At 47.8% G+C, this 26,611-nt stretch overlaps 1 protein-coding gene across 1 annotated transcript in view; it reads right to left on the bottom strand.

The window, feature by feature from the left end:
* The window catches only part of ASCC3 (activating signal cointegrator 1 complex subunit 3), a 2,002,173-nt gene that overhangs the window by 24,478 nt on the left and 1,951,084 nt on the right, over positions 1–26,611 (bottom strand). Inside the window, exons 40-41 of the mRNA XM_078648375.1 lie at positions 23,235–23,438; positions 6,881–7,056 (exon numbers count right to left, since the gene is read on the bottom strand). Coding sequence (XP_078504501.1) covers positions 6,881–7,056; positions 23,235–23,438 — 380 coding nt within the window. The remainder of the gene's footprint in view (positions 1–6,880; positions 7,057–23,234; positions 23,439–26,611) is intronic.

Here is a 26,611-nt window from a genome sequence, read left to right as displayed (position 1 = left end):
TATACTATACAGAGGGTTTTAAACTTGACCCTGCTTCTGATAGGAAGCCAGTGAAGTTTTCAGATAGTATCTGTGGCAGACTTATATTTGGGAACTCTGGCAAGTAGTCTTGCTGCCGCATTTTGTATTGTTTGCATTTTATCAAGTACCCTACTCTGGGCATTGGAGAAGAGTCCATTACAGTAATCCAAAGTGGACAGCACCAGGGAGCTAACCAAGGTTTTCCCGGCACTTTCAGGGAGGAAAGGGATGATTTTCCTTATCAAGCGTAATTTATGGAACGCCGAAGATGCTACTTGATTGGCATGGGCGACAAAGTTGAGCTGATCATCAAAAACCACTCCCAAATGTCTTACTTTGGAAGTGGGTATAGGCAGCGTTCCGAAAGACGCAGGCCACCAATCTAGTGACCAGCTAGGTGTGAGCTGTCCAAAGATGAGTACCTCCGTCTTTTCGGAATTAGGTTTTAGACAGTGGGAGGCCATCCCGTCTCCAATTGCCGACATACATTCTTTAAAACTCTTGGCCATCTTGTGTCTATTGTTTTTAATAGACAGGACTAACCGTGTGTCATCTGCATATGAGGTACGGCTCATCCTGTTTGCTCGAATAATGTTGGCTAGGTCCGACACATAGATATTAAAAAGTGTCGGACTCAGGGATGAGCCTTGAGGGACCCCACATGGCAGGGACAAGTTAGCCGACTGGAAAGATCCCAGAGTAACAGCCTGAGTTCTACCCGCCAAAAAAGAGGCCAATAGATCTTTAGCTGTTTGTTGGATGCCCATTTTTTAGACACGGTCGACCAAAATCAAGTGGTCGACCGTGTCGAAAGCAGCAGACAAATCGAGTAGCACCAGTACTGCTGTCCCTCCTTGGTCTCGGATGACTCTAATGTCATCCGCCGCTTTAATCAAGGCGGTTTCGGTGCCGTGGTACTTGCGGAAGCCAAATTGGGAATTATCCAGTAAGTGATGTTCCTCAATAAATTGTGATAGCTGTTGGTTCATCGCTTTTTCTGCTACTTTTGCCAAGAATGGAAGGCTAGCTATTGGTCGGTAATTTTTCAGGTCATCTTTGTCAAGATGTGGCTTTTTTAAAAGGGGTGTAAGGAGGGTTTTTTTCAGGATATCCGGATAGATTCCTGATTTGAACATGCTGTTGCAAATTTGCGTGATGGCTGGTAATAGAATATCCATTACCGGGGGGAATTTTGAAAGGGCATGGATCTAAGGCTGATCCAGTTTTAATCGAAGAAATTATATCCTCTGTTTGAGCCTCAGTGATGTCTTTAAACTGTGTGAAAAGAGTAACAGAAGATGTGGAGTGAGTAGTTGTTACAGGGTTATTGGTATTGGTGTTAGCGGAGAATGCAGTGTAGATTTCATTAACCTTAGTAAAGAAAAAGGTTCCCAGTGCTTCACCAAAAGATTGAGAGGGGGGAGGATTTAGGTCTGGAGCATAACCGGCTAAATACTTAGTGGTGTCATAAAGCTGTTTTGTGGAATTTTTGGCTAATTCTATCCGTTCGCTGAAGTACCTCTTCTTGGCCTCAGTAATCATGCGCAGTATCATCCAAAGGAGGAGTCACCTATCCTGTGACTTCCAAAGACTTTTCTACAACAAAACAAACTGCAAACATCCGTGCCCAACACTAGGTGGCCATCTATGCATAGTGTGTAATCTGTAGCTCATATGCCTCGAACATTAACTTTTGTCTAAAGAGACAGCTGATAGGGTTTATAGTGATTACAGATAGAAGGCGCTCTACCTAGAGTAAACGTTACACTTCGTAGGGAAATAATGTCTGTGGCGTGGTGCGTAAAGAGCGAACGGAGTAACCCTAAACCGTTCCAAGAAACCCTGTAACTACAACCACGTGCCCGCTCTTAGCTTTTCCTCCCGTTTTTAAACATAAGTCTCTTACTCTTGTGCCAAATAGATTCTTCGCTCAACCACACCTACATTTCGCATCGACCCATAGATGCCTGGGTCTATTTACCAGGTATGTGAGAGTTGATATTAGTGATTTATCCGATTTGCATGAGGCCTTTTTACTTAGACCCTTCATTTAACACTGAGCACGACACACTTCTCTTTTATTTTGGAGCGAAATAAACACTTTTGCACCCTGATCCCTCTTCAAATGCGGATCTTCGTGAGCATGATAAAATAGATGACGCGATTCACTGCATCAAAAACAAATAAACATATATTTATGTTTTTTGTTTTGCCTCACGCATGGCTTGCACCATCATCACCATATAGGCATGCAGATGTGCACGTTTTTTTGTTTTTTTATTCACGAATACGGACGCTAGACACGTAACACCCGTGGATGGAAACTCACTGTCACTACCATGCACACCTGTAACACTGAATTCTGTACAAGATGTGCCATAAGCAAAATGTACTATACATATGTTGTTATTATTTTTTGTCAGCCCTGAAGAGTCGTGTCGACTCCACTTTTGAACACGACGAAACACGTGTCGGCTGAATGTGAATCCAATAAACGTCTTTGAAAAGTTTGAGAATATAAGATCTGATGTTGTTTTCTACCTTATTGTTACTGCTGTTTTGTGTGTTTTTACACTGCTTTGTGGTTGCGAGAGCATTGCTCCTGTTTCATTAACTTTTGTCTAGTTTTTAACTACCCTGTCGCGGTGCGTCCATTGGGGCGTGGGGGCGTAGACCCCTGCCCGCAGCTCCCTCAGCGTCTTTGAACTTAAGTAAACTGATTCAGTTTACTTAAGTTCAAAGACGCCGAGGGAGAACTGACAATCATGTCAGTCAGCATGACGTCGGACCGCCCACCCCTTCAGAGTCTGAAGGGGGTGGGCAGTCTGGCGTCATGTTGACTGACATGATTGTCAGACAGTGGGGGGCAGCAGCACAACACAAGTGCGCATGAGTGGGGACGGAGGGCGAATTTTCGCACCGTGCCCACTCATGCGCACTTGTGTTTTGCCTTGTTTGCGCATGCCCATTAGGAGCGTTTTGGGCTCCTAATGGGCGTGTGGCGGGCGAAGAATAGCCGTGCCCTGGCGCTGCTGGCAGCGCCAGGATTGGCTGAGACGCAACTGACTCGGGGCAGCGCGGACCTGGACCTCAGGTAGGATTTTTAAAATGTATTTTAATATGGCCCCTCCCCCCCACGCGACACCACACCCGCTACCCCCCCACCCACGACCCCCCCCCCTCTGCGTGCCGCGACTGGCAGGTGCTACGGGACATGAGTTCCTGATTCCTCTCTTCACACTCAAACAGGCACACAACAGTTCCTTCAATGGCCCGCTATGCTTCTTTGTCCACCCCGCCCCCTGGACATGCTGTGCGGCTTCACCCAGTTCAGAGTTACTGCAGGGGTGGTTGTGTCGCATGGTTCAGACATATGATGGCATCGGATTAGCTGCGGTAAGTGCGGGCCATTATACCGTCCCTCTATAACACCATGGCTCCGATCCAGTGGCTGCCCGTACGAGGGCTTTGGGTTGTCCTGAGTGCCTTGGCCCAAACTGTGACGTGCCGGGATATATATTGTTCAGGTCGAGCTCCCTTGAGCATTACCATGATGTATTAAATAATGTTTACGCAAAAGCAATGTAGGCCTCGGACTCGGTCATTGCTTATTTGCTTGTGAATTATTGCCCGCTTGACACGCTGTTCAGAGCACGGGCCTCGATTTTAAGGTTGCATTTCCTACCGGCCCGGGAGGGGAACATTCGGCCTTCTGCGACCAAGGGTTGGTGTTCCGTCGTTTTCCACTCCACGTCTGTTGGAGCTTCCCCCTCAATGACGGATTTAGTAACAAATAGAAGAGTGGGGTTCTGTGGGACAAGAATCCCATTCTGAAGCTGTGTTCTGTATATCTGTGCTTAACAATCATTGGACGTGATGATGAATACATTTCAGCAGTGCTTATGTGCGCATACAAATTCAATCACTGAAGTCATTGACAAAATTAAACTATAAAGTCAGTACAAACGTAGAAATCTACTACTGTTTTGAAGGGACGTAATCTCACAAACAGAAAAGTAATCCAAATGAATCGTGGGATTTGGTGCATTTTTGCGACTGAAGGCTACAACTGAGGGTGAGTTTTTTGCACTTTTGACCTAGACATAAGTAGCGTTTTGAGGTCAGCAGAGGTTGAAAAATAATTATGAATTAGCATTCTCCCCCTTCCAAATGATGTACTTTCTTTCTCAAATAATTCTGAAATACAACCCCTGATGCATAAACGGCTTCCGATGGGAAACGTTCCCAATCAATATATGGAATTTAAAGATGTCTTGTCATTGGCAACGAGACATAACCGAATGATTGCGAACAGTTGAAGTACCCGTTTTATTGTGTGCTGTTGCTTTTTTTGTACAACTCCCAGGCTGATGAAATGTTAATTTCTTTTTAACGTACAAGATGAACTTTAACTGATTCAAAATAGAATCGCTTCGAGACCCTTCACGAAACCTGACAAGTGACACCTCCTTCGTGTTTATTGTAAAGCACAACCAAGGTAGTCCTAATGTGTATGCCCGTGCGTGTTTTCATGTTTCCGAAGCCTTCACTGGCGGTGTTTGTTCGGTGTCAGGTCTTTGTCTTCTAGTCTGCCTAACAATTTGTAAACTTTTAGAAGGCACTGTTTATTATCGCAGCCCCTTTAGCTCCTGTAAAATATGTTTAGAGTGTGATATACAGTGACGGTGAACATACATACATTAAGGGAGAATATAGTTAAAAAAAACAATTTGTGCACCGGAACTCTGTAAAGCACAGTTCTGGAGGTAATTGGTGTTGTCCTGTACAGTGTTCCTGTGGAACTTATTTCTATAGGATCTACCTTGGGCACAGGTACAACATTAGGAACCCAGGGAACTCTGTGGCACAGTAGTTGCTTTATGACTTGTTTCTGATATCTCATGAGAGCTGTCTGTGGTACAGGAACACACTGGGGCACAGACATGCTCGCTGGATGCACAGGGGTCTCCATGGATGCTGCCTGGAAGCTGTTAAGAGCTTTGAGGGGCAGAGAAGCAGCTAACTGAGGCTTAAGTTCCATGTGCCTATTATGATGGTCAGCCTCGCTCCCAACGCTCGCTCGCCATAGGATCTCAAACTTTTACGCTCCACCACTTTCAAATGTCACCAGCCGCCCCTGTTGCCAGGTAGGGGTGACTCTACTTTCTTTGGACTCACTGAAATGCATCATCAGAGCATTGAGTAAAATGCAAAGAAGCATCTAAATGAGAGAGTGTTGCAACAACACTGGTCTGAGACAGCAGGTTTCTTCCCCTTTCGCCCCAGCAACTAGTGCATTCCTCGAAGGACTCCATGCTTAATGTGAACTGGATTTCTGGCAGCACAAGGGCCCTTTCTGACCCAAGGAGCATTGATTTCTCCCCGCCAAGGGATCTGTAACAAGGTGTGGCTTATACATACTGTATACGTGCGACCAGTTTTGATGATAATCCCCTTATCCCACGAGGGATCAGAACGACAACTAGGATTACGGACCCTACTGTGATTGTATAATGAAGGAAGGTGCATTATTGAACATATGTAATACAATTAATCATCAAGTTCATTGTGAATGCACTGTAGTATCAGTCCAGGGACCACTGTGCTCTCTAATATAAGCTTACCCAAGTTCCCAGGCCACTCTAAGGTTTACTTGTTTTTATAAAACTACCTTAAGACATTGGACTACCACTTTGTCTTAGGCAGAACCTATGAACCTCCTTGTCCCTTCAAGAGACTAAAGGATAGTCAAAGATCCATGGGGATTTAGGTCCTTAGCCCTAATATCTCACAGTAAGTTTGCTAACTTCGGTTAAAAAAAACTCAGGAGCTTTTTAGACAGGTGTTAGATCAAGGGCCTAATTACGAATAGGGTGTTACATTCCGTCCAGTGTGTAAACGTGTGTTTACCCACAAGTAGGAATTACGAGTTATTAGGTGTTTAACACATCTGATAATTAAACAGATGCATTAAATAACTCACCCTTCATTAAATTTCGGCAGGTCGAACATGCTGAAATTCAACAGGGAAAAAGCATACGGTATTTGCCTTATCATGCGGGGTTTGGCATGTTAAACACCAAAATGTGCATGTTATTACCTAGAAACTCATAATAGGTGCTATCAATCTCTCTCGATAAATAACGAACCCCGCGGTACTGCTATATACCGGGTGCAATAAATAACACCTATACTTCTAATAAAGCCCTGAGACTAACTCCATCATGGAGGTGAATGAAAAATGTCAGATTACAGCGTCTGGATAGATTCTAAAACTCACATTTTCAGAAATGTTAATGTTAAACCTTGTAGCCCTGTATAGTATATGTGATGGGTAATGTTTTATATATTTCCTTAATAAATAAATATCTTACACAGAATAATATGATTCCGCAAGGTTAGCCATTTATTCTGATCCGAGACTATAACCAACCCATAACTTATTAGAGTCAATAAAAGTAGAGCTTTAAGAACAAGCAGGACAAATAGCCTTTAGAATCAGGCATACATGTTTTATAGATTTAATACCGGGATCACTTAATTGTTAGGTATAATGAAGTAAGAGATTGTTTTTTGTTCCAATTACAGGGCATGTACATTCCAAATTCAGAATGCAGTCTCTGAAGTAGATTGACTGCTAAGCATATTTATATCTTATTTAGACCAAGCGTAGTATATGCCAGATATTACAATGCTCTTACTTGCAATCTTTTCCCAAAATCGTTATAAGTTTGCTGACTATGCAAACAAACTAAGATCTTGTTAAGCTTGTCACCTCATTTCATGCAACCTAAGCTCCTATAGTAAATGAGATAGACATAATATTTAAAATAAAAAGTTTAGTATATATTTATCTTACCTTCCAGTGGTTTCAGGAGTATAAAAAGCCATGGAGACTGAAGTTCGACTTCTGACATATCCCACTCTCTTTAGTGCAATAAGCTCCTTCTTATCTACTTCTCCCAATATCAAAAACCATCCTTCGTCTTTAGCCTTGGGAAAGCGAGGAGCCACTGCTTTACTGTCATGTCTTCCCTGTAACAAACAGAAAGACACTCTCAAAAAGAAGTAACCGGAAGGAGAGTAGTGAGCTTCATGACTAATTACATTACCGCTTGTTTAGGTAATACACTAGCTGAGTTACTTCTTGTTTGTTTTTTGATGTGAGCATTCACACATTTCTGTACGTAGCTGGATAGGCAGTAATGGTGGGGAAAACATATCAGAGTATATGACTGAGGCATTATACTAAGATGCCGATTGTAATGCGTGATCAACTAAACAAATACAACATATGGAAAGGTTACATGGCGTTGATGCACTAAAAACCTATTTACAGTTCTGGTAAGACGTGCATCTTCAAGGTATCCTTTCTCTCCATTTTCATGGGATGGCTCCTCGTGTTAGTTTTAATTTCATAGTGTTGGGAAGGCTATGATATCAAGTGGTTTTGGTGTGACCAGCATATCCAAGCTTGCGGATTGCAAAATCTTGGTGTATAGCAAGCTATAATGTCTGCGAGGTAGTGTAGAGCAATACCATCAATAACTTTGAAAACAGTAGTCAACAGGTTGTAGAAGCCATGTTTTTAGTTGAGAGCCCCACCCAGCTCCATTTCGAAAGGAAGTGATGGAAGTTTATCTGGGAGAGTTGAATAATGTCCTCGTAACAAAGTGAAGCACCTTCTACAGTGGGGACAACAAGTATTGAACAAGCACACAAGCAAGCTGTTGCAATGATCCAATTTACTAAGTACCAGACAATTAATTAGTCCTATGCGGTGTGGAATTGGAGACAGACGTCATTTCATTTCCTTATATTCATTATTTGGTATTGTGCTGTGTTGGTAGTTATGAACTTTTTGCCACTCTCAAGGGTTGAAAAATATAAATATGTTTCTAGTCAACGGGGCAAAGATTAGGTTATTTGTAGGAAAGTAGATACGTAGGTAAAGCAGAAGAGGACGAAAAATAGAGGACTAACAATCTGGAAGAGCCTGGCATTAGAGAAAGACGAGTTGTAATATGCAGTCAGGATTGACAGATTCGTAGCAGCAGAGAATTTCTGCAAGATACGTTTATCTCAGTAATCACAGGAATAGAAGTAGAAGATGGAAGTGAGGCAAGGATAAGCGGATTTAAGAGTGGGGCAAAAGGGGGAAGGAAACAATCAATGGGACCAATAAAAGAGGTTCAGAGACCTAGTCAAAAGAAAAGGACGAAAGGGGAAAAAAGACGAAATGAAAGTGAAAGCAGGTAAATTAAGGTTGAGTAGCTTTTAATGAAAAAAGGTAGTCATGGATCTAGGAGGGAGGGGAAATTGGTGAAGGAAGATGAAGGGAGAATAAGAACCTGGAAATATAGGAGGAGGAGCTTCGCTCGCGTCCAAGATGACCGCGTGAGCTCGGAGCTCCCAAGACCCCCGCCGCCACCGGGAACATCCTGACAGAAATCCTGTGCCGGTGATCCGGAATTGTGTGGCAGAACGGAAGAGGCCTGGTCGTACGCACGATGGTGGGGCGGATGCCTCTGGTCCTACTCCTGAACTCACGCTACATGATGTGATGGCGTATATCGATGGAGTTAAAACGTCTCTCGGACAAAAGATGGAGTCGCTGGATCACAAGCTGGACACGGTGACCATAGAGGTCAATCTGATCCGGGCCGACCTCACTAAAACGAGCGAGAAAGTGAAGTCGTTGGATGTTAAAATGGCGAGCCTGACGGACGATGTGGTGCAACTACAGCAGGAGGTGCGGAGCTTGAAGGCCGCCGGTGAGGCGGCGAGTCGCCAGCTGGATGAGTTGGAAGCGAGGGCCCAGAGGAACAATGTGCGTATTACACGGGTCCAGGAGAAAGCTGAGGGGCAGGCCCCGACCTGTTTGTTGAAGATGTCATCCTTAACCATTTGAAACCTAAAGGTCTGGGTACATTCTTCACTGTTACGAGAGCGCACAGAGTACCAGGTGGGCGGCCGCGCCCGGGCGCCCCTAATCGACCGATGATCGCGAGGGTCCTCAACTTCAGGGACAGGGACGCTATCCTGCAGGCCTCCAGGTCGGAGGGGCCTTTGAAGTATGAAAAATCTACCCTCAACTTCTACCCGGACTTTACCCAGAAAGTACAGAGACAGCGGCAAAGCTTTCTTGGAGTTAAGCATAGACTCAGGGACAAAGGATACAAATATGCTATGATGTTCCCTGCCAAGCTCCGAGTCGAGGTTCAGGGAAAGGTCTGTTTTTTTGATAATCCTGAGGTGGCGTCGGACTGGGTTGATGGTCTTCCTGCACGGACAGAGCCGCAGTGGCGAACATGAAGAAGGCCCAGAGGAAAGCAGGAACAGTGATGTTTTTACGGCCATGGACTATACTGTGGGGTTGGTTGCTCGGGGGAGGGGGGGGGGGGGGGGAGAGACACTTTGTTGCGCGCACGCTTTCCTGGCTTGGAATTTGTAACCGGTGTTTTGTCCCGGGGGCGGGCTGGGGAACGGGGGCGCTGTACTTCTCCTCAGATCTTTATTTAGATAGTTGATTAGTTAGAGCATGGGGCGACAGGCACACTGCGAGTTGGGGTTTGGCGAATGCCGAGTGCAGGAGTGCAGGGAGGGGGGTAGAGGATTGGGAGTATTGTTGTGGAATGTGTGGGAGTGTGAGTGTGGTTTATTTTATTTTTTGAACTCAGGTGATGATATTGTTGCGAGATTCGTTTTGCATGGGTACGGAGACACGTAGTATTAGAGGGTCGGGGATAAAAGTGTTGAGTTGGAACGTCAGTGGCCTGGGGGATAAGATTAAGAGAGGGATGGTGAGTCAGCTTATTAGGCGACATTCTCCATATGTGGTACTACTGCAAGAGACGCACTTAATTGGTAATAGATGCTTGGCCCTCCACAAGGGTGGGTATAAATTAGTGGTACACGCTGGATTCACTACTGGTCCCAGGTGAGTTGGGATCCTGGTCAAGAACTCCTTTCCGGGAGGAGCTTAGCGCGTAACCAAGATGGCCGCGGAGGACAGGGCTCCTGAGACCCTCGCAACCTCCCACATCTATCCTGTCTATTATCCTGATCACATTGACGGGTTATTGAAGACGAGCCATAGCTGAGGCGGACACTGTTGTCCGAATTGGAATCGGACTTCAGGAACCGGAATAATATCAACTTCAATATTGCGGCCTGCCCCTCGGAGTTGCCTGGAGCTCGAGTTGGTGAGATGTCCGGGCAGTAGTGGAACAACAGCGGCCTGAGAAGACACTGATCTGGCTTTCGGTTTCGTTTTCCGGACATCAGTCTGAAGTGGGAACTTGAGAGTCAACCTACTACTAGCGGAAGCTACTTGACTGCTAAGCGATTGTAGGCGCTACTTCGGTTGTGTATTTTGAGCCCAGACGAACCGTGCCTCCTGGCCGCGGCTGCCCGTTGGATTGCAGTGCCCGGTGCGGTCATTTCACTCGTCGCCCACTACTCTGAAGAGTCTCTTTGTCCAAGATGGCGACTAAGCCTGAGGGCGACAAACAAAAGCTCAAGACCACTCGGCGCGGTGGCTACACCCAGACGAACAATATGGATCGCTATGCTCAAACTAAAGGATCCCCTGGTGGCCCGAGTAGATCCCTGGATGGCACTAAGGAGGGTCTGGCCCTGTCGACAGAATTGACCCTGCAAGACGTCATTCATGGGTGCCATTGACGGGATGAAGGCCTCCATCGGGCAACAATTTGAGACTCTCGCCCACAAGCTGGACACTGTAGCGATCGATGTTAAGTTGATCCGTACAGATCTGTCGAAAACCAACGAAAAGGTAAAATCTTTGAATTTGAAAACTTCCGGCCTCACGGGTGATGTGTCTGATTTGCAGACAGAGGTTTGCAACCTGCGGACCTCTAATGACTCTTTTGCCCGCCGGTTGGAGGACTTTGAAAGCAGGGCCCGTCGTAACAACGTATGCATCATAGGGGTCCCAGGAAAAATCGGAGGATCCGGCAGCTGATCTGTTCGTGGAAGATCTTATCACCAAGGACCTGGCTCCCAAGGGATTGAGCAAGTTCTTTGCGGTAGAACGAGCCCACAGAGTACCGGGTGGTAAACCAAAGGTGGGCGCACCGTCGCGACCTCTCATCTCCAGAATCTTTAATTTCAGGGACAGAGACGCTATCCGGCAGGCATCGCGGATGAATGGACCCACGAAATATGAGAATACCACTATAAGTTTCTACCCGGACTTTACGCAGGCTGTCCAAAAGCAGAGACTTGGGTTTTTGGGCGTCAAACGCCGACTGAGAGACATGGACCTGAAGTACGCAATGCTTTTTCCAGCCAGGCTGCGTGTTGAATTTGAGGAACGAACGCACTTTTTTGATCGTCCGGAGGTGGTGGGGGACTGGCTTGACAATCTGCACCACCGGCGTAGCCAGGAGGAGCATTCTGGAGGAGCGGAGGGTGGCCTGATGGAGCAGGAATAGGAATGTGACTTCCGGTATCTGAACTTTATTAAGCACCCTGACTATGGTTCGATAACTTTTATTGACTGATTTGATATTCATACCCAGGAGTAGCGGGGAACTGGATGGGGCTCTTTCCTCCTCTGGGTTTCTTTTTGTAGACTAGTTTGATGTTAGGGCAACAGGCACACTAAAAGTTGGGGTGGCTATTTAGTCTTATGCAGGGGTGCATGGTGGGGGGGTTTGTACCGGGGTTCTTGTCGGTGGGTGGGGAATTGTTTATATGGGTGTGTTTTGGTTTATCGCAAGGCAACGTATGGTTCTGTCGATTGATTTGGATGTTGAGCTCCGAGGGGGGTTGGATCCGCTTTCACTTCTGGGATGGGGGTAGGGGATTGAGACTAATGAGTTGGAATGTGAATGGGTTGGGGGACAGGATAAAGCGAGGGGTGGTGTTGCAGTTGTTGAAGCGACTTTCTCCTGATGTGGTGTTGTTACAGGAAACGCATTTGATTGGTAACATGTGTCATGCCATGAACCGGAGAGGGTATCGTCTGGTCGCCCATGCGGGGTTCACCTCCGGATCTAGGGGGGTGGGTATTCTAATTAGGAATTCTCTTCCCTTAGCTATCGAAGCCACACTTTTAGACGACAGGGGTCGCTATGTAGCCATTACTGGACGGTTGGAAGGAAGAATTATATCCTTACTCTCAGTTTATGTCCCCCCCCCGAGTCTGCAGTCGACAACCTTTGCAGACCTAGGACGGGTGTTGTTGGGGCTTCTTGAAGGGATTCTGATTGTGGGTGGAGATTTTAATTCAGTTGTTTCTGGTAGGGATGATTGTCACCCACCCAGAGACCTCGCTGGATCACAGAATTGGCTTAATGGTTTCCTAGCTACTCTGGGGTTAGTGGACTGTTGGAGATTGCAACACCCGGCACAACACCAATACACTTTCCACTCAGGTGCACGCGGTAGCCTGTCCAGAATTGATTACATTTTAATGCCAGCTGCTCATGCCCCTCTGTTACTGAGGTTCGACATCTAGCTCGGGGAATATCCGACCACTCCCATTTGTGGCTTCAGATGGAATTGCGAGTAGGTGCAGCGGGCGGGTGGCCCCAATTGATCCATGGTATCTCCGTACTCCTAAGACCCGCGCGGCGTTGATTAAATCCCTCAATCACTATTTTGTCGAAAATCAGGGATCGGTGGCTTCTGCTGTGTCACTCTGGGAGGCCTTTAAGACGGTCATCCGAGGTCAGGCGCTGTCCTTGATAGCAGGCGCGAAGAACAGTAGGAATGAGGAGGTGGTGAGGTTAGAGACAGAGATCACCGACTTGGAGCATGCTCTGGAACGGGGTTTCACCCGTGAAAAGTTGCACACCTTGCGTCTCAAACAACTTGACTACCGGGCGTTGGTCACAGATGCCGCGAAAGTCATGGGCAGGGAGCAGCAGGGTCGACTGTATGATGTTGGGGATAAAGCTGGCAAGTTGATAGCATGGTTAGATAAAAAAGAGAGGGCTAGTCGCGTGGTTCCTGTGATTGAGAGAATGAATGGTATGCGTGTGACTGATCCTGATGTGATTGTCCAGAGTTTTGCTGAACATTTTCAGAAAGTGTACTCCCCTGTATCTGATAGACCGGAGGAAGACTCCCATTTCTTATTGCGGGATATAGCACTGCCCAGCTTATCCGACGACGACAAGGAGTCGCTGGAGTCTGTGATAACTGCGGATGAAGTTGCTCTCGCTATTCGCTCCATTAGTTCCGGAAAGGTAATGGGCCCTTAATGGTCTCCCCATTGAACTTTATAAGTTGCACCCCGATACAGTGGCGCCGTATCTTCGTGATATGTTTTTGGAGTCACGAGATGCGGGCTCCCTTCCTCGTGATCAGCGTCTTGCGACCATAGTGGTGATTCATAAGGAAGGGAAGCCAAGGGACCGTTGTGCCTCTTATAGGCCGATATCCCTCCTTAATGCAGAACCTAAGATTATTGCTAAATTGTTAGCTAACCGTATAATAACGGTGATCGGTGACTTGGTTCATCCGGACCAATCCGGTTTCATCCCTCATCGGAATATGGCTTTGAACCTGCGACGGTTACACGGCGTTCTCGCGAGGGCTTTGTCGCTGCGTGAGTCGGCCATCTTGGCCTCCTTGGATGCCACGATGGCCTTCGATACTGTTGAGTGGCCATATTTGTGGGCCGTGTTGACCAAGTTCGGTTTCGTTCCCGGCTTTATTAGCTGGGTCAAGCTCCTTTATGAAGATGCCTTGGCGCAGGTTGTGGTAAATGGTCGGGTCTCTAAGCCTTTTGTTCTTGGAAGAGGCACAAGACAGGGCTGTCCACTGTCTCCACTTCTATTTGCCCTTGCCCTCGAGCCCCTAGCTGCATGGATTAGATGGGAACCGTCGATGAGGGGTATTCGGTGGGCCCCAGACTTAGGACCGCATCTCCTTATATGCGGACGATATACTGTTGTACCTGACGTCGCCCCGGAAGTCTTTAATAGTTTTGTTTGATGTCCTTACTTCTTTTGTAAAAATTCTGGCCTAGTTATCAACTGGACTAAATCTTACTTATATGTCCTTTCGGGTGACGTCCCTCTGCTGCAGCGCGATTGCCCCATCCAGATTGCACACACAGGTTTTAAGTATCTTGGGATATACGTGTCATCGGACCCGAGTGTCCGTTATGAACAGAATTTGCTCCCGCCGCTGAACCGGTTGAAGCTGGATGTGGTACGCTGGCGTAAGCTCCCGCCTTCTCCGCTTGGTCGGGCGGCGCTTTTTAAGATGATGACATTGCCACGCTTTCTATATGCTCTTCATAACACCTTTGACGTGGTCCCTGCGAGTTACTTTCGGGCTATTGAGGGTCTCCAGAGAAAGTTGATTTGGGACGGACGCTCGCGCATCGCCCTTGCTAAGCTGACGCTGCCTTGGTACGATGGCGAGAGGAGTATAGAGCGCTTGCCAGGGATAGAGCAGTGGCGAGTCATGCTGCGTTCCAGAGCCGTATATATGAGCACGGGGATAAAGCCGGAAAGTTGATTGCTTGGCTTGAGCGTGGGGAGCGGGCCTCCGTGCTTGTACCGGAGTTGGAAGGGTAGGAGTCACAGATACTCACGGATCCGCAGGCGGTGGCAGACGAGTTTGCTGACTATTACCAGAAGGTCTATACGGCCGGGAGTGCCTTCACGGTGGCAGAGAACAGTGAAGTGATTAGGGATATCATTAGGCCTTGTTTGTCGGAGGAGGACAGAGGTTACCTTGATTCGGCATTGACGAACGACGAGGTGGCCCAAGCGATTAGGCAGATAAAATCGGGTAAAGCGACTGGACCGAACGGGATACCCATTGAACTATACAAGTTGAATGCAAATAAACTAGCCCCTTATATGCGCGCCATGCTTATGGAGAGTAAGGAGTGCGGTGAGCTTCCTTACGATCAACGTGTTGCTAACGTAGTAGTCCTTCATAAAACGGGCAAACCCAAGACACAATGCCCCTCCTATAGGCCCATATCACTCCTTAACGCAGAGCCCAAAATATTGGCGAAACTCCTGGTGACCAGGCTGGTCAAGGTGATCACGTCTCTGATTCATCCGGACCAATCGGGATTTATGCCGGGCCGAAATACGGCGTTGAACCTGCGCCAGTTGCAAGGGGTCCTCGAGAATACATGAGCCGACGGTGTTGGTCTCCTTGGATGCTTCGATGGCATTCGATAGGGTGGAGTGGCGGTATTTATTTGCTGTGTTGGAGAAGTTGGCTTTGGAAGCGAGTTTGTCATCTGGGTGCGCCTGTTGTTCACAAAGCCCCTAGCTACAGTGATTGTTAATAATTGCAAGTCCCGTGATTTTCAGTTAGAGAGGGGCACCAGGCAGGGGTCCCCACTGTCCCCGCTACTCTTCGCATTGTCGATGGAGCCATTGGCTGCATGGGTGAGATGGGATAGGTCGATCCGGGGTTTGCGGTGGACTTCCGAATGGGAAGATAAGATTTCGCTGTATGCCGACGATGTGTTGCTCTACCTCGCTAGGCCCAGGGAGTCCTTCCGGTGATGTTTGTGGTGGTGGGTGACCCGCCGGCAATCCTGCAGTCGTGTCCTGTGCAGATTGAGATGACGGGATTTCGGTACCTGGGCATATATATTACGCTTGATCCTAAGCTGAGATATGAGAGTAATTTGGCTGCCCCTTTGAGCAGGTGTAGGAAAGGCGTGGAACGCTGGAGGTCCCTTCCTCTCTCTCTGCTCGGGAGGGCAGCTTTGTTCAAGATGATGGCGCTGCCTCGGTTTTTGTATGCTTTACAGAGCTCGATGGACCCGGTGCCGGCCGCATATTTTAGAGAGATTGAGGCTCTCCAGAGGCAGCTCCTCTGGGGCGGCGACGCCCGTATAGCTTTTGGCAAGTTGACCCTCCCTTGGTATGATGGTGGGATCGGACTTCCAGATTTGCGCAAGTACTACTGGGCCTCTCAGTTGGCCGCAGTGAACGATATAGTGTATGGGATTCCGGGAGACCTGGGCTGCGCCATGGACTGAGGTCAGGCCCCCAGAGGGATGATTGATAGAGCCTTGTATTCTAGACCTGGTAGATTTCCTCTGACTGGTCCGACTGCCCATGTGATACGGGTGTGGCATGCGGCCAATAAAAGTCTTGGGTGGGAGGGTAAACTCACACTGGCCACCCCTATATTTAATTCTGAGAAGTTGGGCAGTATGTGGAAGACTAAAGGTTTCGATAGATGGGACCTCATTGGAATATCTAGGAAAAAGGATGTGTGGGGAAAAGGCTCGGTCCACACGTATGAGTCCCTCGTGGAGCAATATAAATTACACCAGAATGAATACTTCCGTTATCTACAGGTGAGGCATGCTCTTACTGCACATGTCCCTAGGGGCACGGATCTCCCGAAGGCATCCCCTTTGGAGGAGCGGGTGCTGGATGGGCATATCCCGGAGAAAACAATATCGCTAATTTATCGAAAACTGGTTAATCATTCCGAGAACCCATTGTTGGAAGTTAGAGCTCAGTGGAGTGCAGATGGGCTAGAGTTGGATGATGAGGACTGGATAGAAGTGGTGTCCTCCCCCAAGGTAGTTGCTATCCAGATGCGGCTCCGATTGGTGCAGCTGAAGAACCTGCATAGATCTTATATCACGGGGCCACGCCTGGTGCGAATGGGGCGGGCTGAGATTGGAGCTTGTAGGAGGGAGTGTGGAGAAGTGGGTACCTTGATGCATACACTCTGGCATTGTGACATGATACAAACATACTGGGCCGGGATCCATGCCGAGTTGGGAGAGGGGCTGGGAGTGGAGGTAAGGCCAGAAGCTCGGAGATGTCTATTGAATGTTTGGGAACAATCCGATCTAAGTGTGTATCAGAAACAGTGGGTTACGTGGACGTATATGGTGGCCAAGCGTAATATTGCTCAACTTTGGGGTGCCAGCCAGCCGCCCCGAGTCACCAAGTGGGCGGAGGACCTTGACTGGTGTATGTTCAGAGAAAAGTCAGTCTATGTGGTCCGGGGTTGCCCGCGGGAGTGGGGTAAGATTTGGGGGGCGTGGAATAGCCATCGACGAGAAATCTGTGACCCGCCCATGTCAGGCCTGGATGTGGCAGTGCAAGAATCCGATGGACCCTAAGATTAAATGTAGAACATTTCATTCTGTACTGTACCGTAACCTGTGCGTTGGAATTGATGGCATTCACCTGAGAATTCTTCTATGTATCTTTTTGTTTTTCTTTGTCAATAAAAAGATTAAAAAAAGAACCTGGAAATATAAAATGACAGCACAGGGGAACTCAAATGGTGTCTGGGAGTGGGCAAAGAAAGAGGGAGAATAAAGGTCTCAGTTAAAAAAGGAGAAGGGGATAGCAGGACGGTTCAGATGGAGGATGAAGTTCCTAACGAATATAAGGTGATACAAGGCATAATTGCAGGGGGTGGGAATAGTAGGTACAAAAGGCAAAAGAAGAATGGCCAGAGAACTGACTGTGTTGGAACTCAATCACAGGGAACAGGAGTCAAGGTTGACAGATGGGGCAAAGAAGGGTGACTGAAAAAGCTAACACTTCACGTTCCGTAGGCTATGTGGGGTATGACTGAAGAATGAATTGGAGATAATCAGTGACACAGAGTTAACAGATTGCTTCATTGCAAACCTATCAAGAATTTGAAAGATCTGGATAACTTATTATACACCTAAAAGACTGAATACAAATTTCCCAGCCTCTTCTGAGTTTTGTTTTAGATGTGGGAACCAAGAGATAGGGTGCTGAAACCATATTTTTTTTTACTGTCCTGATCTATATCCATTCTGGTCTGTTGTTTTTTCGAGGATTAATCCATTTCTAATTTTATGAGTCCATATTATTCCTACTATTAAATTAGCTCTTTTTGGGTGTTCAATAGAGGTCCAAGATTTGTCTAAATACCAACAAATGTCTGTTCAATAGCTATTGCAGTAGCCAGGTTTCTAATTTTACAAAATTGAAAGTCCGATGAGATTCGATTGATTCAGCAATGGCAAGAAAAGATGGTTAAGACATATATATGGGAGGAAGCATATGCCTGGCGGATAGGATCTCTTAGAAGATTTGTAGCAATCTGGTCAAGGTTTTTCAATAATTTATTTAAAAATGTTTAGGGTCATTTATACCCGCAAGGTGTTATGTAAGTAGATTATTGTCTACGTGTTATTTGATCATTTGCACTTTATTTCAGAGTATGAATAAGTTGCTGCTGTCGATATATTGCCTGACTTTGTACTGTTAGCACTTTATTTCTATAGCATTAGCACCTTATTGATGTATTCATCAACAGATGGTTTTATTGGTTATATTGGTTATATGTTGTGACGCTTATGTCATCGATATTTCGGGTATTTCAATTTCAGCACTGTATTGATATTGTATCAGCACTTTTTTAATGGATTTTTTGACCTGGCAAGGTTATCACCTTAGTCTGATTGCACTAGCACTTTATCATAGTAATTATCAACTGATTATCAGTTTGGACATACGCTGCTGCGTTTTTTTTATATATCCTGATGCACTTTTAGCACTTTAATGCCAATGCACTATTGTTTTACTTATGTATGCAGTAATTGATTGTTTCATTGACCTAAGCTGTATTATGCAATTAAGATGTTTTTCTATTTTGTTGCAATCCACTCCATACATTTTATTTTTGTTTAAAAATCGAAGCAGAATTAACATAAGATTGATACACAGTACGAAAAAGTAGGTAGGCTTTTAAGTGGACGAAAGAAAGTGGAAGAGGGGTAATAGGCAAATAATTGCCAAAAATCAATGTAAAGTTGTGAAACAAAAGGAAACATAAGCACTCACAAAGAATACAATACAAGCAATCTTTGAGAGCGAAAATGGAAGGATGAATATAGAAACCACATGAAAATATGGAATAAAATGTGAAAAGACGGCTCAGCCACTAAAGCACAAAAAGCCTTACCGTTATCAAGTGTTCAATCAATCAATCAATCAGAGTACTTGTTGAGCGCGCTACTAACCCGTGAGGGTCTCAAGGCGCTGAGGGGAGGGGGGGTGAAGGAGGGGGAGGGGTGCTGCTACTGTTCGAAGAGCCAGGTCTTGAGGAGTCTTCTGAAGGCGAGTAGGTCTTGGGTCTGCCGTATGTGGGTAGGGAGGGTGTTCCAGGTCTTGGCGCCGAGGTAGGAGAAGGATCTGCCGCCGGAGGTCGTTCGTTGGATGCGGGGAACAGCGACAAGGGCGAGGCTGACAGAGTGGAGCTGTGGGTGGGGGTGTAGAAGCTGAGTCTGCTGTTAAGGTAGGCTGGTCCGGCGTTGTGGAGTGCTTTGTGTGCGTGGGTGAGGAGCTTGAAGGTGATCATCTTGTCGACGGTGAGCCAGTGTAGGTCTCTCAGGTGGGGGGTGATGTGGCTGCGGTGGGGGACGTTGACGATCAGTCGGGCGGAGGGGTTTTGGATGCGTTGTAGTCGTCATAGGTGTTTGGCTGGGATTCCTGCATAGAGTGCGTTGCGGTAGTCCAGTCTGCTGCTGATGAGTGCCTGTGTCACCGTTCTTCTTGTTTCGGTCGGGACCCACTTGTAGATCCTGCGAAGCATGCGGAGGGTGTTGTAGCAGGAGAAGGAGACGGCGTTGACCTGCTTAGCCATGGAGAGGGAGGAGTCGAGGATGAATCCTAGGTTGTGTGCATGGTCGGTGGGTGTTGGTGCTGTTCCTAGTGTGGTCGGCCACCAGGAGTCGTCCCAGGCTGAGGGGTTAGGTCCAAGGATGAGAACCTCCGTCTTGTCCGAGTTCAGATTCAGACGATTGCTCCTCATCCAGTCGGCGACGGCCTTCATTCCCTCGTGGAAGTTGGGTTTGGCGGTGTGTGGGTCCTTGGTGAGGGAGAGGATGAGCTGGGTGTCGTCGGCGTAGGAGATGATGTTGAGGTCGTGATGGCGGGCCACTTGTGCGAGGGGACCATGTAGATGTTGAACAGCGTTGGGCTGAGGGATGAGCCATGGGGGACGCCGCAGATGATTTCGGTGGCGTCTGATCGGAAGGGTGGGAGGCGGACGCTCTGGGTTCTGCCGGAGAGGAAGGACGTGGTCCAGTCAAGGGCACTCTCTTGGATTCAGGCTTCTAGGAGGCGTGTCTTTAGAGTGCAATGGCAGACCGTGTCAAAGGCGGTCGACAGGTCCCGGAGGATGAGGGCTGATGTTTCCCCGTTGTCTAGTTGGCGCCTGATGTCGTCTGTGGCGATGAGGGTTGTCTCGGTGCTGTGGTATCGTCTGAATCCGGACTGGGACGTGTCCAAGATGTTGTTGTCTTACAGGTGGCGGGCCAATTGCCTGTTGACGATTTTCTTGATGACCTTTGCCGGAAACGGGAGCAGGGAGATAGGCCGGAAATTCTGGAAGTCCTTGGTGTCTCCCTTGGGCTTCTTGAGGAGGGGGTTGATTTCGGCACGCTTCGAGCTTTCCGGGAATGTCGCTGTTTCGAAGTAGATGTTGATGACCTTCCGTAGTTGGGGGGCGATGGCTGCGTCTGCTTTGTTGAATACGTGGTGTGGGCATGGGTCTGACGGAGATCCTGAGTGGATGGAGTTTATGATTTTGCGTGTCTCGTCGTCGTTGACTTTGGACAAGGAGGTCAGGCGGATGGCGTTGGTGGTGTTCACAGGGGAGATGGCGTTTGGCATAGTCGGGGCGGTTGTGGTGTTGAAGCTGTCATGGATGTCGGTGATCTTGTGTTGGAAGAAGATGGCTAGTGAGTCGCACAGTACTTTTGAGGGCAGGATGTCGTTGGCGTTGGAGAGTTCCTTTATGATGCTGAAGAGCTATTTGCTGTTGTGTGCGTTGTTGTCCAAGCGGTCTTTGAAGGAGGATCTCTTGGCTAATCTGATGAGGTGGTGATGTCTGCGGGTGGCGTCCTTGTGGGCTGTGTGGTTGTCCGGTGTGCGTTCGTGGAGCCATATTTTCTCCAGTTTCCGGCATGCGCGTTTGGAAGTCTGGAGCTCGTCGGTGAACCAGGTGGCTCTCTTGCTGGCATGGCTGTTGGAGGGTTTCTTGAGCGGGGCGAGGGTGTTGGCGCAGTCGTCGATCCACTGTCTGAAGATGAATGCTGCGGTGGTCGGTCCAGTGGAGTTCGGTGGTGTGGTTGAAGGCGACGTGGGTGCCTGTGGAGAAGACGGGGTCCAGCATGTGGCCGGCGGTGTGGGTGGGTGTGGTGACGAGTTGTTTGAGGCTGAGGTTGGCGAGGTTGTTGATCAGGGTGGCAGAGTTGGCGTTGTTGTTGTTTTCGAGGTGGAAGTTCAGGTCCCCGAGGAGGATGTAGCCCGTGGAGGCGAGTGCGTGGGTGCTGGCGAGGTCGGCGATGGAGTCGCTGAACTGAGCCTGTGGTCCGGGGGGGTCTGTTGATAAGTGTTCCTCTGAGGGTGGTTTTGGGGTCGGTGTGGATCCAGAATTGCAGGTGTTCGGCAGTGTTCATGGTGTCGTCTGCGTGGGTGGCGACCTTGAGGGTGGACTTGTGGACGATGGCTATTTCTCCTCCGGTTTCGTTGGCGCGATCCTTGTGGGTGATCTTGTAGCCGTCCGGGATGGCTATGGCGATGTCGGGCGCCGAGGAGTCGTTCCACCAGGACTCGGTCAGGAAGGCCACGTCTGGGGCAGAGGTGTCGAGCAGATCCCAGAGCTCAACGGCATGTTTGTGTGCCGAGCGGGTTTTGAGGAGTATGCAGCGGAGGTGGTTGGGTCCAGTCCTTGGAGGTTTGGTGGTTCTGTCACAGGTGAAGCTGCAGGTGCGGCAGGAGAAGGGTCCGTGGGTCCGTTTCGGGGTGGACTGGCAGCAGGTGTGGTTTCGGCCGGCGTTGAGTGTGTGGAGGCTGCTGGCGTCATAGTGGAGCCTGGTGTCGTGGCGTTCGCGGGTTCCAGGGGTTCTGGCGCTGGTCGTGGTCAGGCGCGGACGGGCACAGGCGGGCTTGCCCTAGGCGCGCCAGCGGCGCAGCCGCCGCCATCTTAAGGGGAGCTGGGAGGGAGGAGCAGCTGGGAGGCGGGAGGCAGGGATTGCGAATGGGCGCGGGGCCGCAGGGGCAGCAGCCGCGGGAAACAGCGCCTGGGGATAGGCAGGACCCAACCAAGGGTGCAAGGCAGAAGCGATGGTGAAGCTGCAGCGGGGGGGAGCCACCTACCAGGCAAGGGTCGCTCTTCTCACCGCGCAGCTGCCGGCATCTTAAGGGGAGCTGTGAGGGAGGAGCAGCTGGGATGCAGGAGGCAGGGGCTCGCGAATGGGCGCGGGCCGCAGGGGCAGCAGCAGTGGGGAAAGAGTGTAGAGCGTATGGGGGCGGGAGAAACAGCACCTAGGGATAGGCAGGAACCAACCAAGGGTGCAAGGCAGAAGCGGTGGTGGAGCTGCAGCGGGGGGGGGGGGCGACCTACCAGGCAAGGTCAAGGGTCGTTCTCCTCATCGCGCAGCTGCCGCCACCTTAAGGGGAGATCGGAGGGAGGAGCAGTGGGGAGGCGGGAGGCAGGGGCTCGCGAATGGGCGGGGGCCGCAGGGGCAGCAGCGGCAGGAAAAGAGTGCAGAGGGCACGAGGGGCGAGGGAAACAGCGCCTAGGGATAGTCAGGAACCAACCAAGGGTGCAAGGCAGAAGCAGTGGGGGAGCTGCAGCGGGGGGGAGCGACCTACCAGGCAATGTCATGGGTGTTTAGATAGTACGTTTGTTTACGATTCCTGCACATACATTAGCAGCAGGTAATGTTTCACTTTACACTTCAAATATACTCTACATAAAGTCCATTCAATTATAAATACACTAGAGCTATATTAACATCCTTTCCCTTATTTCAAGATGTAAATGTAGCCAACGCTTTCTCTCACTTAACCTTTCAAACATGCATCAGACAACTTTATGATAGGGAGTAGAAAAAGAAGCTTCATGCGTGTGATCTGGAGGACCTCACTTATGAAAGAAGCAGCACACCTGGGGATGTGGTAAAATGGCCACTGTGTGGTGTACAGCTCTAATATAATTCAACTTGCAGAAAATGGGTTGCATGAAATCTAGTGGCCAACTAGCTGCACGCAGCTACAGCTAACGTATGGGCGGTCATTGATTGTATGGGTGGTCAATGATTGAAGAATACCTTCTAGTGAAGACAAATTTCTACATTAGAATAGCATTCATAAATAACCTGTTATTTATTTTACTATCAATGTTTATATAATTGTTGACTAGGATCCAGAGAGATGAGATGTGTAATACACTACCTTTTGGTGCCCGGTGTGGATCCTTTGCAGGTTCACCTGAAGCACGTACTCCTGGTCAGCATTTAACTTGGTCCACGTGCTGTCTTCTCGCATGCTTGCTGCTGCAGTGGGGAGGCGCTGCTCAGACTGTCCCTTGTCATCAATCCAGCCTTTAATACTTACACTGACCTCTAGAACTGGCAGATGTGAAACGAAATTCCAAGCCTAAGGTGAGGAAAATAGATAATTATAAAGAGCGCAAATAAAATGGGCTCTTTTACTGGAAGCAGTAACGTCAATTCAATCATGCTTTAAAGGGAATCTGTGAAATCATTAAAAGCCTGGGATGTATTATACATTGTCACTGTTTGCGCTCAGCGCACCTTTCATAAGGTGTGCCGGATGCACACAGTGATAATGGGCCCCATTATGGTGTATGCGCTGCCCCATGGTAGCCGTGACCTCGCGGGGCACTGGGGGCAGTGTATTCATGTGAAAACATGGAGCAGTCGCTCCTTTAACCACTTTCAAAGGGGTTTAGAGATCCTCTTGCAGGCGGGTGCAGTCAGTGACTGCACCCGCCAGCAAGGGGAGGGGATGTCTTGGGGTCCATGGAACCCCCTTTACCCCCTGCAGAGGGCTGCTGTCAGGAGGCGCACTGACAGTGTGACACCTTTTAAATGGCACACTGTCAGTGTGCCTCCTGAGGCCTTCTTTGAGTCTGCGCCCGCGTCTGTCTTATGGTGCGCGCCACAGAGTCAAAGAAATTCCCTCATTTGCATAAGGCACGCCCCAATGCAAATGAGGGAACGCCCTCTGTTGATAGCGCTGGCCCTTTGTGTGCGCCAGCGCTAACGGTATTATAGAAGAGGAAGCATAAGCATCTGCAACCCCTGCTATAATACCAAAGTGCCCCAGGGGCGCCACCTGTAATACAGCCACAGTTAGTCTATGAACAGAGCATCTTCGCGAATAGGCATCCATTCATATACTGACAAGTGTTTTGTCACCTTCGCCCTTATCTTCATTCTTTTAATGAGAAAGTGAAGAGCTAATGGTATGACAGTACAAAAACCTTGCTTTATCTGACATATTACTGCTTAGCTTACCTGCAGGTTTGAAAAGCACATGCAGATGAACAGTTCACAAATCCCCACCTACCTAAAGGAAAATATTTAACATTTCCTGACAAAGCTAACTCAGACTTCCATTAAGCAGAGGATTGTAATCGGAGTATCATTAAATTGACCAAGACTCAGCTGTTACTAACAGTATTGTGAAAAGGCAGAGGTGGCTGTTGCATTTTCTTGTATGGATCCAGAAAGTGCTAAAAAATAATTAGATGAAAAAGCCAGGATATGGTGGTTGGTAGAGTTGTTTACTGAATCAGCATCAACTGCCATTTTTTACAACACAACAAACCTTGAGGCAAATCGTACCACGTTCGAGCGCCTGGACTTCTAAAAAGCAGCAGTGTCAAAACTGTCCAATCTCTGCATAGTATCCCTGATTCGTAACCCATGCTATTGATTCTAATGGAACACAAATGGATCCAAACTTTGATCATAAATTAACCCATGTTATGATCATCCCTCATCCCTCTACATTAGAATAACCATTGGAAAATGTGGCAGAAGGAGAACTATGCAAATGTTCGTTCTAGGATATAACTATACGGTGCAATAATAATCCAAAAATTGCAGTGCTTTCTTTGCCGCACAACAATCGCTAAATACCTTCCATTTCAGAGGATCCATTCTTGTCCGAAGCAACCATCGTCTATTGAGACGTCTAGAGCCACCATGACTACCATTTTCTTATTTTTCATGCGACGATAATCAGAATTTCTGGTTTAGCAAATAATTTGAAGGTCGCAAGACTATTATATTTATACTAAATACCAGAAGGGGTTAATCTATTTCTGAAAAATAAAGGCCTGCCGGATACCCGCCAGGGCAAACTCAGTCTCCTGCGACTGCAAAACTCAACTATGTAAGCAAAACGGCCTCCATCCATGGTCTAAACCCACAGACGCCATACACAAAGAGATTGGGCAAAGGACTAGGATTAATTATGAGAGTTTCGACCAAACTGACTCCAGTCACCTTGGCACAGGCACAAGCAGGATAATTACTAAATGTTTGCATTGGTGGGATTTTAATGCCTGGCTGAATTTAAGGTAATTAAAAGAAAACTTTAAAGCGACACATAAGGCCTTCCACAAAACTGGCAGACAAAATTCGAACTGTTAAATACTTCAGTGTAAAAGAGAAGTGAATTTATCAGTGCCTAAAATACCCAGACCGGGCACCCAATAGTGGATTACGTTAAAACTCCAAATATGATTCTTTGCAAGTAGGAAAAACATATTAAATGTAGTGAGTGACCACCATAACACCAAGAACTACACAAGAAAACTTAAAAAAACAAGTTTTTTCATTTCAAAGAGTTGCTGCTGAAATTACCAAAGAAGTTGGATAAGGAATTCTATAGCACGCTCTACACATACAGCGAGCTCTAGGCACAGACATGGACTTCCACCTTTCAGTCCAGGTCCCAGGTCGAAGAGTCTTCAGAGCAAGTTAAGTCATCCTTTGAGGCAGGATATGTATGTAAAGTAAAGAGGTTTTTGGAGATTCAAGCACTCCGTGACTAGCTCTTTTGAAATGTTTCTAAGCAACTAGCACTACTTACAAGAGTAGGTGGTTTAAGCAGTAATATTCAGCGCAGAGGTGATCAGGTGAAACAGATATAAAATTTGCTGAGAAAGTTTGCTTACAATTTAAAAATTGAGACTCTCAGTCAAGTGAAAATCGTCTCTCATCATCAGTCCAGAGGTTCCTGTAAGTGGAGGACTGAAGAAACATGACATCTGTGAGTAAGCTTTATAAAAATCCTGATAACCAGCAGATATGGAGAAAGCAAATGATTTAGAAATAATGGAGCTACCTGCAGAAATGTTTGTAGTGTGAAGGTGGATCCAGGTAACTACACCTGTACGGCTCTAACTCTTGAAATGCACAGGTATCGTCGGGTTTGGTTGCATACATATTGGTTTACAACACTGCTGGCTTACTGCTCCAGTCCCTGAAGTCATCTGCCTCATGGAAATCTTCAGAGATGTCAAGATCATCAGGGGTAGCTTTCAAATGGCAACAGCGCTACTCCTGAGCAACACGGCGTGCAGGGAGTATTATCATTTCCTCTCATGTCAAGTATTGTCGCCAAAAGAACAAGTTACTTTCCTTCGGTAACGATATATCTGTAAGAAACAGTAGTTAGTATTAGATTCCTTACCTTAGAATATCCCCAGGCGTCAGTCTGGATCCGGAAACTTTTGCGTAGCAGTACCCCTGCGCGTCGGTAGGCGTCGTCTGCAGGCGTCTCCTGCGGCTCCG

The sequence above is a fragment of the Lissotriton helveticus genome, chromosome 6 (genome assembly GCF_964261635.1).
Source record: "Lissotriton helveticus chromosome 6, aLisHel1.1, whole genome shotgun sequence".
In the NCBI taxonomy this organism is placed as follows: domain Eukaryota; kingdom Metazoa; phylum Chordata; class Amphibia; order Caudata; family Salamandridae; genus Lissotriton; species Lissotriton helveticus.
This window is presented reverse-complemented; position numbering and strand designations above follow the sequence as displayed.